We start from the raw sequence: 13237 nt of genomic DNA, 5'->3' as shown, positions 1-13237 counted from the left end.
AGTGAACAATTGTAAACGTGACAAGTGTTACATATAAAGTCCCATTCACTGGTTTCTTCCTGCACCATGATGCCCATTTCTGAACGTTTTGAATGAAGCACTGTTGAGACGTGCTTTCAGGACAGATCAGACCAGTGCGAAGCCATCTCACCATCCGCAGATGCTCTGTAGGCCACTGCACTTTGTTGCAAGCGGCATGTTTTTATGCTGTGGGAGATTAAAGGCACTATTTACCACTCAGTGTTGAGCTGAAGACATCTACTTTTCCTGGCCACAAAATGTTAAGAGCACAAATGGGTGATTTACTGGACAACGTACCATGTATGAAGGGCAGTTTCAACAGTCTAGCTGTCCCACCCTGAATCCCAGGTCTGCCTTTGTTGAAAACAAGGGAATATTCAGCTGGGGTGAAGCCAGGATATTTATCAAGATAAGACAGCTTAGAACTTTCCTAGCAAGTATTTATATATTCTGCACATTGTATGCTTTTCCATAAATTGCTGCTCAGCAGATTGAAAATATGCCACACACATCAGTAAATCCAATCGATACGGTGGTCTACTTAAGCATGAACATGCACTTCTCAGCTGTATTGACTTTGAGCCAAGATGAGCAGGGGGAGCAAACGATTAAGCCGTGGTGAACGGCACACAGTCAAGCGGCGCCTTTTCAGTTAGCCTGGATTTCTTTATTAGGAAAAAAAAAAAAAAGTACTTTTGTGCAAACCCCCCAGTTAGTGATTTAAAGAGAAGGAAATGTGGGGCAAGTGAGAACTAGTTTACAACATACATGTCTTAACATTTCAGCTTATGCAGGAAGACTTGAGACCTTTTCAGGTGTCTGCAGGACATACGCCAGTTCAATATAGAAAGCCTGGAGAACTCAGTAACTCTGCACACAAGAGTATCAGATTACAGCATTTTTATTCACTTGCTTTACAAGTTATTCATGTTACCACACAGGCTGACAGCCTTCCAATGCATGAGACTCTAGGTCCAAACAATAAAGTGCAGTGAGCATTAAATCTCATAGGGGAGAACTCTTGAGACTGTAAATACTGGCTTAAATCCCCACAATATTTAAATTTCTCATGATACAAGGAAGTTAGCTGATAATCAAACATTGCACAACATCATTCTGACATTAAGTTAAAGCTATCCTTTAGTGGAACAGCTGTTGAGACAATATTGCTTTGGTTGAGTTATAATATTTTCTGATACAAGGCACGAAGTATAGTATTGCAAAACAAAACATGTACACACCTGCAATTCTGTGCATTTCACGTAAACAGAACTACTTTCTAAGAATTTGAAGCAGGCATTGCAGAACAGCAGCTGACCGACCAGAAGCCAGTTACAATCACAATCAGAGGTTAAACAACTGACAGAAAAATCTCTCTTGGGACTTTACTATTGAACAAATAGAAGTCGTTTAACAATCATTTCAGATTTAGTCACTCTCCTCCTCCAGTCCAAACCTTCCTCTGCTCAACAGAGGGTTTTTCTGGCAGCCCGAGCCAAGTTTCCTCCTAAACCATTGACTAAGTCGCAGTTCTGCAGCTCATCGTATCGCCCGCTGCGCAGCAAGCAGAGCAGCGTAGTTTTGCACATCTCCTTGCAGGGCAGCGACACGTGTCCTTTGAACCTAAAGTACCAGAACTTTTGGAAGACCTGGTCATCGTTGATAAAGGTCCTCAACATCCCGTCGCAGTCTGAGGGGAACAAGCTTTTCAGCCCGTAGGCCTCGGTAGCGCGGTACAGCAGGGTCCATTTGGGGTTCGGTTCTGGGATACTTGGGGCTCCGGGACTGTGGTTGGCCTCCGTGAGGTTGAGGATGTAGGTTTCATGGTCGAGCACCAGCCTGGAGCTGCCGTTGTAATTGCCGTCTACGTAGTAGACGCGGTACCCTGAAGGAGAAGAGCTCAGGTTACCGTTGCAGGAGAAATGTTGTAGGAGAGTAGACGAGTTCCTTTAACTCACCTGGGTTAAGCTTAATGTAAGTAGTGACACTGGGCGCGATGAAGGCCACTCCCAACGGGCGGGTCATGGTGGCCTCGTCATAAAACATTTGGAACTCATCAAGATGCGTGTGGCCAAAAAACTGCCCGGTAATTGTAGTTTCATATCTGCAAAAAAAATGTTTAGAGATGACTGGCCTTTAAAGACATCAGCTAAAGTAGATTCAAGACTACATAAAAGGGCCAATGAAACAAACAAGTAATTAGTCAACATTTTGAATAAAAACAAATTACCAAGACAGTTTCATTAATATTCCAATGTATGATATGACTTTAAGCAAATGGCTGCTAAAATACTCATGCAGAAGGTAGTGACAATTGAGAAAAATTCATGTTCCATGATACAGTCAATCAGTCCAGAACTTAAATCCCTCAGCTGTGGGACAACAGGAAGTAAACTGGGCATTCTGGGATATGGCATCTTTAGGTTTGTCGTCATTGTAGCTACCTGTTGACAATGTGATAGTAGTTCCAGCTCCAGCTGCCAAGACACAGACCAGGTGGAATGTGACCGATTATATGTACCTAAGGAGTCAAGAGCACAGAAGGATTGCACTAAAAGCAAAGAGTTTTGCTCATAACCAGTAAAAGGGAAGTAAAACAAGTGGTAGAGTCTTTAACCACATGTAGAATGCTGCACACAGCTTAGACAACACATCAAGTTTAGTTACGCCGTTCTCACCTTCTCCCCTTTGTCCTCACTGGCCTGGAGAACATGGACTAACCACTGCAGCTGGTTAGCAGGATCTGTTGAGTTCACCATCAGCCAGAAGTTCTCCCGGGCACAAAAGTTCATGTTGAGAGAGACCACCCTCAGACCAGGCTGAATCTCCAATGTGTAAAATCCCCCATATCTGCAATTACAGCAAGAAACACAGCTGAAGGACTGGAGTTTTGGATCTGGCTGCCCATAAAATAAAAATCATCCATAGGAAGTAATAGTCTGAGAAAAGGGTGCACTGGGAACCGCGAGGTTGGTAGTTCAAGCCACGGCTGTTCCATGTTGAAGTGTCCCCGAGCAAGACACCTAACCCCTAATTGCCCCCCCCCCAGGCAAAAATGAAAAGGCCATGGGTTAACAATGCAAGTCGCTTTGGATAAAAGCGTCAGCTAAGTGACCTGTAATGTAAAATGTGACCACTTCTGATCGAGATATGAAAGTAAACAGCTTATGATCTATGGCTTATGGTGACGTGACATGACCTGCATAGCCATGTGAACCAATAAACATTCAGACAATAAAACCCACCTTAAGGTCTTCAAAGCCTGCTTTGGTAACCACGGAGCCCATTCCTCTGCCATTGTGTCGTAGAGCCAGGCGCAGGATCTGTTGCCGTGAACGAACGGCGGGGGGAAGCTGTTCACCGGTGTGCTCTCGTGGTTCCCTATAGCAGGGTAAACTGTCACGTTAGGCCCCAGGTGTCTGGACAGAAGACGGACAAGAGTAAAGTCAGTGGTTGCTTAGATTCTAGGTCTGTACTATGAAGATTAAACTGGGACTGTTGCACGCAGTTTGCAGTCAATTGAGACGTCCTACAGATCTTGAACTTTGACCCTTCATGCATCTGCCGTGCAGCGAATTGTGAGACAAAACCAGGACAGCTTCAACGCTCCCTTAGTGTGAATGATTTGTTGAATTGCCCTCAGTTTGTAAGACGTGTCACTCTGCTGACTGTCCTTGTCCATTATTGTGATTGGGCACTGCAAACATTGCCCCTTTAAACGGGAATGAGTCTAAAGCAAGATTGGGGAAACCTGGTGTTGATAACTGCAGTGGTACAACAGTTGCAAGATTGCGGTTTTTAAAGCCAGATATCGAAGGAGATATCCTCGGTATGTAAACTTGCGTCGTAGCACAGGCCTCCAGCAACACATGTCAACACAAAGCGGCAGCAAGAACATTCAACGCTATCACCGTGTTTTGGAGTCAGAGTACAAGGCCGCTTTGAGATTAAAGTTAAGCAACTGCTTTATCCAGAACTTCAAATGGAATTTTCAGTAGTGTGGTTAAGTTATCAGTATTAGCGAGTAGACATCCACCACGTTGTGTAACAAGCGATTACATTACTATCCACATCCTAAAGGGAAATTACTTGTGGATGAGCCTCGAGATGACCGTAAGCTCCGACAGCTGCTGTTTCCTGGTTTGAGACCAAACATTGTGCGCCGGTATGTCTCCGGTCCAGTACACCCAGTCCCACGGTCCGTCTCTGGCAGCATTCTCCAGGAGGTTCGCCACCGTCCACAGAGGCAGATCACACTTGCTGTAGGTCCCCCAGTACCCGGCCTCCATCTGCCGCTGGCCAGGAAAGCCAGAGCCGTTGCGACAGCACAGAGGGTCCTTGCAGTCTGCGGCGCTGCCGGCTACGTACTCCTAAAGTAATAATCATAATCTCTTCCACTGACAGAAGTTGGGCTTGATCCAAAGCAAAGTCAGGTGACATACCGATTTGTGGTTAGTTCAGAGGAAAAAAGGGAAACATTGCTTTCGAGTAGATCAGTAACTTCCCATTTCGTTTTAAGAGGGCAGATTGTGTACCAGCACTTGCTGTGGGGGTGATTTCACTCACCTGGTCCCAGTGGATGTCAGTCAGAAACAGGACCCTGCTCTGTGGAGAGCCCGGTTTTGGAGGAGAAGGCGGCGTAACTGGGGGCTTTGGGGCCTTTGGCAGGGTGATGTTCCACGGGGCGTAGATGTCAAATTTGCCACAGGAAGGGCCCACGAGCAGGGCGCACGCCTCGGTGGGCCACAGCAAGGACTGCTGCAGGGCCCGGATGAAGTCGTCCCTAAACAACTCGGCGATTTGTCGACAGACAAGCTCGTCGGCCAGGTGGAGACGAATGCAGGCCTCTCCCACCGCATATGCCACTCGCTCTTCATTCAAGTCGTTCTAGGAGAGGTCACAAGGCAGAGCGGCATGAGAGGTGGTGTGACAATAAAAAAAAAGGTCCAAATAGTCCTTAGACATGATGTTTTACAAATCCGATCATATTTACGAGATATAAATAATGCTTGACGTCATATTTAAGTCACTGTAAGTACAGCGTTCAATGATCATTCGGTCGCTAGAATATGGTCAGTTTAGAGGCGGCGTTTGAGGTCAAACCCATTGGCAGACTTTAGGTCAACAAAGACTGGAAGATCGAACTGTTGAAAGGATGGTTTTGTGCAAATTAAGCTTTACTCACAGGTCAAGAGATAAGACTTTAAAAGCAGACCATGATGTAAGGCCTCACAGGGGCCTGATGTCACAATTGATTGCACACTTGTAAAAGTTAGTAAAACTCTTAGAATATAAAAAGTGGACAAAATACTCAGAAATGTTAATACAATAAAATCCCCCTAAACACCAAAAATAAAAAGATTGACCCTTAACTTGAACACCTCGTTTAGCAGTTCATGTTAAGTGTATAAAGACACGATTTTCAGCAGGGATGCATTTACTGCAGTGCATTAGCTTTTTGCTAGGTATGAACACTAGACCAGGAACTCGTAAAACAAGACACCCAATCGAAACCACTCGGCCCACGAAGGTCACCCGCCGCACACATACACCGTCGCTGACCCCCAGCATCCTCTTTAGTGGCCCCGGTGAGAGAAACGAGCGCAAACATTTACCAGCAGGGCGATGTCGAGGATGGTGAACACGGCTTTGCACAAGCCACAGCTGACGTTTCTCCAGTTGAAGCCCACGCCCGGACGGGCGAACTCCTCCACGAACGCCAAGCCGGGCTGTCGCGGCGTCGCTGCGGGATGACAGGAGCCGAGCAGCGGCCACATCACAACCAGCGCGCAGGTCACGAGTCCCAACATCGCGGGGAGCTTCATCGGTAGAGGACGGGTCCTTCCGGAGAACCAGACGCCGTGGGGGCGGGAGGGGAGTCGGGGAGGGGGGAGGGAAGAGAAGCGTCGAGGAAGTAACACTCAGCGGGGCAGTTTGCCGCTTCGCTGTCAGCTGAGAAATGACTCGTACTACCGGGGGCTAACGAGCTAGCCCTGTTCTTATGGAAGGAGCAGAAGGTCACGTGACTCGTCACGCGGTACGTTTTTTTTTTTTTTTTTTACCCGCAGAGCTGATTGGTTCCGCGCACCAGCCGGTGGATCAATTTGGTCGATTTTGGAGAATTGCTTGATGTTTCCAGCCCGACTATTTGGAACCAGTTTACTTTATGTTAACGATTCCACTGCAGTGATACTTTAATAGTGCAGCAGTTACACCTTCGCTTCATCCTAAAAGTTTAAGAGTAATTTCCCAACATGAAGTGTTACACTGTGTACACACCATCCTAACAAATCCTGTCAAGGCTGGATTTGCTTTTTTTGGTCGATAACTCTCACCGAAACAGGACAATGGATCCTAAAAAAAAGCTATTGAATGTTGTTTGAGAAATCTGCATCCACAGCAGGTGAGCTGGGCTTAAAGGTTCACTACAGACAGAGTAAAAAGTGATTTGACAATTTTAAGCACATGGTTCACTGACACTAAGATTCCTGAGAGGCTTTCAGCCCCATCTTGTGGCTCTCAGTTGACAAATGAACTACCAACGAAATCGTCTTTAAAGAGAAAAATCCAAATGAATGAAATAAAAGATCAGGATTTGTCATAAATATAAAACGTTTATTGCATTGTGTATAAAAGCTTTGGTTCTGCACACATTTCTTTGGATCGGTTGTGGGTGTGATCAGGTGTCTGACTCCACACTGGATTCCTGGCCAGTTTGCCAATTATTTTTTCAGCCATTATAAAAGAGCACATGGACTAATAAACATTTATATCTCAAATTTAATTTAAACAGCAATATAGCACGTATTATTCAGATTGTGAAGCAAAAGTGGTCTCTTATATTATTTACAGTGGCTAGGCAGATACATCATTGAGTGTGAAGTGGTTTGATAAAAATACAAGGTGGGACAGGAGTGCGCAGATTGCAGTGAAGGCCTTCACTTGTCTTGCATCTTTTCCAGAATGGGGACAATCATGTCAAACTTGGGTCTCTTGGCCGGGTCTTCGTTCATGCACAGCCTCATCAGCTTACAGATATGAGGGGAAATCCCTGGTGGAATGGTTGGCCGAAGGCCTTCGAGAGCCACCTAAGAATGGGCGTGGTGTCGGGGGTTAAAAACGTCAAAAACATGTACTGAACTCTGGATATTTTGGTAGGTATGGCGCTGTGTTTGTGAGGGATACAGAAATGTGGGTGTGCGGGTACAGACAAGCGAGTGTCTAGACAAAAACACACACACACACACACACACACACACACACACACACACACACACTTACCTTCATGCCTATCTCCATGTGTGAGAGGTCAGCAAAAGGGACCTCTCTGGTAACCAGCTCCCACAATAACACGGCAAAGCTCCACATGTCAGCAGATCTTCTGTTGATGTCTTCAGGTTTCTTTTGCAGGGCTTCACACGAGAGGGAAAAGGGGCACTTAAAAAACTAATTTGGTGGTTGGTTTTTATTCTGTAACACGGGCAACAAACCGGATGACTACCACTTAACTGAGACTAAATTATACCGTACAAGATGTTCCTTATTATATGACTGAGAAGGCGTTATAAGGGGAGCAAGTAGGGCGGAAAGGAGGAGAACAAAGGAGGGATTAATACCTTCAGGGGCCATCCACGCTGGGGAGTAACTACGACCGGGACACTGGAAGGAGAACTTTGCATCCGCCATGCTTATTCTGGCTGTCATGTCCTCATCGATCTGCAAATCAAACATCTGACCATTCAACGTGTCACAGGATCTCCTCTATGGGGAGTGTGCGTAGAGGCAGTAATAGACTAGAGTTATTTTGGTTTACACTGTGAACCGTTGCGCGCTGTCTCACCATGACATGCTTACTGTTGAGGTAAAGCCGGGAAACCATTGGTTCTAAGGTGTGAAGGAAAGCCATGCCACTGGAGATGTCCAACGCAAACTTCACTGCTTGGCTTTGGTCGACCACCAGAGCTGAGGAAGAGGAAGACACAGGTGGACAGGAGAGAGAAGTTCAAAGCATGATGTGGAGAGGATGAGTTGTGTGATGTCATTCGTCTACAATAGAAATCCTCAGCCATATTGCATTCAATGCGGTAAAAATATATGCGCCATCTCGACTTTGTATATGAATTGAAGTACGTACTAGTTCCCTGGTGCAGTATGTTGAAGAGGGATCCGTACGGCATGTTGTGGGTAATGATGATGGGGTGGGGCGATGGAGGTGACTGACAGGCCCCAAGAACAGGCAGTATGTTTGGATGAGAAAAAATCCTTTGGAGACACGACAGACACAGAGAATGTAATGTTGAAACTACACAGTAATATATTCTTTAAACACAAGGTGTTGATCAGATGATTAGGAACAAATAAGGTCTGCTGTGGGGAGGACAACCCATTTACATCACAGGTCATTTAGCTGACGCTTTTATCCACAGCGACAATGCATTTTTAACCCATGTATTCTTGCCCAGGGAGCAATTAGGGGTTAGTTGTCCTGCTCAGAGACACCTTGCCAAGTTCTTTCCACACGAGTCCTTCCACTCTTTGAGTGAAAAAGGTTTCTTCCTTTTTGTCCTAATAAGGAGTTTCACTTAAAGGTTCTTCCGAAGTCGTTTGCATTCATTAAACAGGGAGACGACAGAACTAAACGTATTAGCCTCAGTTATGCCATCAAATCACGGCACGTGATTATGTGAAGCCCATGAACGGACTCTGATGTGCGTATGCTGTGTGCAGACACCACAATAGATGCCCTTTAAGAGCCAACGTCAAGCACCACCCTTCCTTTTGACACCGTCAGAAGGCTGATGTGTAAATTACCTGAGTTTCGGATGCTCCTCGTTAAAGTCTCTGCTCTTCCTGGTGGTCCAGTCTCTCACCTGAAGCACCTTCACTATAATTTCGTCTCCTTGCCACCGTCCCTGCCATAACTGCAGACGGAGCACGTAGCCTAATGAACAACTGGGCAACCGGAAATACATTTAGAAAGACAGAAACAGCAGTAAACTCAGAGTGCAACCGACCTCTCCAGACTGATTTTCATTGATCTTTGCCAGGAGCGAAAGCTGCTTGAAATCAATACCGGCCTGCTTGTTGAGGGTACCGTTACCTGAAAGAGCCAAAACAGAAATAACCAAACATCCTGACACAATATGAGGACTTTTTCCTTTCATCTGGTGAATTATACTAACGAGGTCGTGTTCGCATGGTTCCCTTCCAGAAGGTTTCCTTGTAGGGTACTTTGATCAAACTCTGACCCAGTTTCTCTGCCTTTTCTACAAATAAAGAACAATAGAAAAGTGGTGAAAAATGTGGAAAAGTGGAAAAAAGCTTTTTTTTTAATGGAATAATGAATCTGTTAATCTGCCCATAAATGACCCCTGACCTTGAAGCAGTTGGCTCAGGTGAGGCTTTGCCTTGTCCAGAGGTGTCTGTCCATACCTATTACACACACACACCTGGGCACCGCTGGTCACCAAGTCCTGAAGAGAAGGGGTTATGATGGTTATTGGTTCGGGTGGGTTTTGGATTAAAAACAAAGACACTGAGACACTTTCCCTGGAACAGCTGTGTGTGTGTGTGTGTGTGTGTGTGTGTGTGATGTGTTATGCACCTCTGCCACTTCGTCTTGGCCCCAGAAGCAGGCGTAGTGAAGTGGTGTGTTTCCATGCTCGTTGACTGTATTGGGGTCGGCTTTGCACTGAATCAGCTGGCATTCACAGGTCACAGGGTGAGACGGGAAAAAAATTAAATAAACCATGAGAAAAACACATTTTCTCCGCTCAGGCAACGTAAGCGGACCCCCGCTTGTAACCGCGTAGCGTGTTCACCTTTGCCACGATGTCTCTGTGTCCGTGGCTGGCGGCGAGATGCAACGGAGTGTCGTCTCCGCGGTTCATCACGTTAATACGGGCGCCTCGCATGATGAGCATGTCCACAACTCCGCTCCTCCCTTCCCTGCATGCCCAGTGGAGGGGGCTGAAGCCGTGGTCATCCCTGAAACACGACACGATGATGATATAAACAGTTTAAGGTCTACTTCGAATGTTTTCGATAAAAACGCGTACGGTGCCCTCTAAATGACTCTCAGTATACATCAGCTGCCAAAACGTTATCTGTGTGGTTTGCTCTTCCACTACCTGCTTATCTTTGTTTAGACATAAGCGCGTTTTTCTCGTGCCAATCTTACGAGTGGCCGATATATATATATATATATATATATATATATATCAACGGCGAGCTGGAATGCCTGCAAACACATGCAACGCGTACGCTGCCTGCAGTCTACGAGGAGCCAAGCTGCCACCTACGTGTTACTGGCCCCTTCACCCCCAAGTGGCTCCTTTACATTAGCTGACCCCCGGGGGGGGCAGCTGCTGCGGCTCCTCACGAGTCCCCTCGAAGCCACAGAACTCTGCACTCCGCTTTAACATTAAACCTGGAGAGAGCTTGTGTGGCCCCGGTGTGGAAATAGCTACAGGACTATAGTGTCACACCTGAGCGAAATAGCCGTTAGTCACACTGTCTGTCAACCCGGATCCAGCGGCGTGCACAGACCAACCCCGCGCGCTATAAAAAGTAACGGGTGAAAAAAAAGAAAACTCAGGAATGACGGAGAAGAAAATACACTGTGGAATCCTGCTACACATTCTCTCTCTCCCTGTGTCTTCCTGTGTCACTCGCTCACACACACACACACACACACACACACACACACACACACACACACCGCTCCCAGGGGAGATCTGAAATGGCACTTAACGTCATTATCCAGTTCCTACTTTCAGCATCAAAATTCTGGGCGGAGGGTGAGGGGGAGGGTGAAGGGGGGGGGGGGGGGGGGGGGCCTCATTCATACCAACACAACGCTAACTTTCAAATAACCGGACCGGACGTCCCGCAGAGATGAAAGGCACAGCTGAGTCTCTCCTCATTAAACGGCGGAGGCCGGCGCGCAGCATAATGACTGGTCCCTCGGATGTTTGCGTGGGACGGCAGCGAGCTGCCTGAGGAGCTCCGTCAGCAGCGGCCTGGCCCTGTATGGACTTGAACAGAGGAAATGGCCTTGGCTGTTGCGTGGTTGGCTCGCGGCACTGCAGCCGCTCAAAAGTCAACGTCAACAAAACTGCACATATATGGCCCGGCCTAAGAATGAGATAGCCGAGGTGTTTAGCAGCGAGGTCTCGTAGCTCCTTTCTGGAAGAGGGTTTGTGTAAACAGGCAGAGGTGCTCGGATTCTCCTGAATGTCCATTTTGAATTCAATTATTGCTCAGAATATGGTTTCATTCATGGAGTTTTAAAACAAAAAAGCCCCCTATTTGTTTCTAGAGAACAGAGAAAAGTCTTCCAACTGGTTGTTTTGCACGAACGACGTTAAAAGACAAAATAAATGGAATAAATCATTTCAGCACTATATGCAAAGGTTTTCTGTGATATCCGTGATGGGTTTTGGGCTGTACTCTGTTACCGGAGTCATTCACGTCATCGCTCAAGCTCCACAAATCGCACACTGCTTTTAGCGAGACACACACACATACGCAGTTTTTGGTGATGACATCATAAAGAGAGAAACCCAAGAAGAAGAGGGGAAAAGACTGGAATGGAACAACCAAAGCTGCGTGATGTTCAGCGGAGTGTGTGTGTGTGTGTGTGTGTGTCTGGAGTTGCAGGGAGCGCACAATGTGGAAACTATTTGACCACCTCTAATGCGCCTCGGCCTGCTTCGTGTGCACACGCACCAGCACAGACTCACTCACCCGCCAAATGTGGTACATTTGCTATAAAGTCAACGCCATCCATCGGAGGACTTCACTCAATTAGTCTCTGCGCAGACTTTAAATCCAAGAGATAACGAAGGGGGGGTGGGGGCGTACGTGCAGATGATCCCGCTTACCCCAGGTTGAGGTCATTCTCTGTGTTGTCCAACCACAGACGAACAGCCACAGAGTTCCCCTCCCGGCACTGTGTGAAGATGTCATCCATTGCTGTGCCGTGGGTTTCCTCCCTTGACTGTTTCCCCCTTTTTATCTCTGTTGGGATCGGGGACGTGTGGCCTGTAAAATGGTGTTAAAACAAAGACTCCTTTCATCAGAGAGTTTGTGTTTTGGCTCCCGAATAACAAATATAGTGATTAGTTCAAATGGTAATGCAGTGTACGCCATCAGTGAGTGATGTCTGTCCCCAAGTTCACTTCCATTCGCTTGACACAAAGAAATGTGTTTATTTCCAAGATTTCCGTATGTTAAACCCGGTGCCTTAGGTTGTGTCTATTAGCCTATAGTAGCAGTTTATTCCTACACATTAAGCATTAAGATGGGTGATTGTTAAATGCAACATTTACACCACATCACCTGAAAAAAATAAAAATAAAAGCCATGGCATTTATTTCAGGCTCCATCGATAATGAAATCAAAAAATCCTTAAATAGACATTACGTTACGTTTCCCTTTGGCTCCGTCCACCTCCGTTGGGATCGGACGGGCTCGCCTATTGGATCACTTCGAAATATTTTTGTTAAAAAGTCCAAGTGGCTTTGGACATCCAGATGAAAACATCCGCAACCACAATGGAAACAAAACTAGCAGTTACATTTAAAAAAAAAAAGCCGTTCACGAAACTCTTACCGGTCGCGAGTCGATCGGATTCTCTTCCTTCTTTCTTTGCTTTCTTTGCTGTTTTTTTTCCCCCCCGAAAGAAAGTCGGTCGTCTGCTGAACTCGGGGAGAGGGGACTAGTCGTCCGGAGTCCACGCCCCGCTCCCGCGAGTCGATGTGGGCTACTGCTGCTACTCTGCTACCGGCGGCCCGCGTCCCGGGACACCGACACAACAGCGCCCCCTGCCGGGGGGCCGATAGCACCGAGCCCTGCTGGATGCAGAATCCTACGAACTACTACACGTGTGTGTTCCAATGCTTGATGATACAAATAAAAAAATATATATAATCAAGATGACCACCATGTATTGGAGGAAATCTGCTCAATATTTGTCCAATTTTAATGAATTGGATAATTTACAGGTGTGTTTTTCCCTTTTAAATAACCTACAAAGTCTTTAATAATACTTATTACTAACATAATATAACTCGGCTCATTATGACATTTCTACAGTTGAAAATGATCCTTTGCATTTTCTCCAGTGGCCAAATTAAGATTAAGATCTTTGATCTGAATCTGTGCTGTATACCAGCATGGCTGATTCATTGGGCGGGTTTTGTTTTTAGCAGTA

The 13237-nt window shown here is 46.3% G+C and overlaps 2 protein-coding genes across 2 annotated transcripts; both read right to left on the bottom strand.

The window, feature by feature from the left end:
- Positions 1-906: 906 nt before the first annotated feature.
- smpd1 (sphingomyelin phosphodiesterase 1) lies at positions 907-6036 on the bottom strand. Its single transcript, XM_040182074.2, has 8 exons — positions 5637-6036; positions 4588-4908; positions 4111-4391; positions 3267-3440; positions 2700-2871; positions 2466-2542; positions 1980-2125; positions 907-1906 (listed from the first exon to the last, which is right to left on the bottom strand). The coding sequence occupies exons 1-8, from the start codon at positions 5844-5846 to the stop codon at positions 1488-1490; spliced, it is 1800 nt and encodes a 599-aa protein (XP_040038008.2). The 5' UTR covers positions 5847-6036; the 3' UTR covers positions 907-1487.
- Positions 6037-6615: 579 nt separating this feature from the next.
- On the bottom strand, positions 6616-12805 carry ilk (integrin-linked kinase). Its single transcript, XM_040182075.2, has 13 exons — positions 12637-12805; positions 11907-12066; positions 9843-10008; positions 9626-9721; positions 9398-9494; positions 9204-9287; positions 9036-9121; positions 8833-8942; positions 8156-8283; positions 7862-7983; positions 7638-7737; positions 7303-7433; positions 6616-7109 (listed from the first exon to the last, which is right to left on the bottom strand). Exons 2-13 carry the CDS (start codon positions 11993-11995, stop codon positions 6960-6962), a joined length of 1359 nt encoding a protein of 452 aa, XP_040038009.1. The 5' UTR covers positions 11996-12066; positions 12637-12805; the 3' UTR covers positions 6616-6959.
- Positions 12806-13237: the final 432 nt, after the last annotated feature.

This window comes from Gasterosteus aculeatus, chromosome 7, assembly GCF_964276395.1.
Source record: "Gasterosteus aculeatus chromosome 7, fGasAcu3.hap1.1, whole genome shotgun sequence".
Lineage (NCBI taxonomy): Eukaryota > Metazoa > Chordata > Actinopteri > Perciformes > Gasterosteidae > Gasterosteus > Gasterosteus aculeatus.
This window is presented reverse-complemented; position numbering and strand designations above follow the sequence as displayed.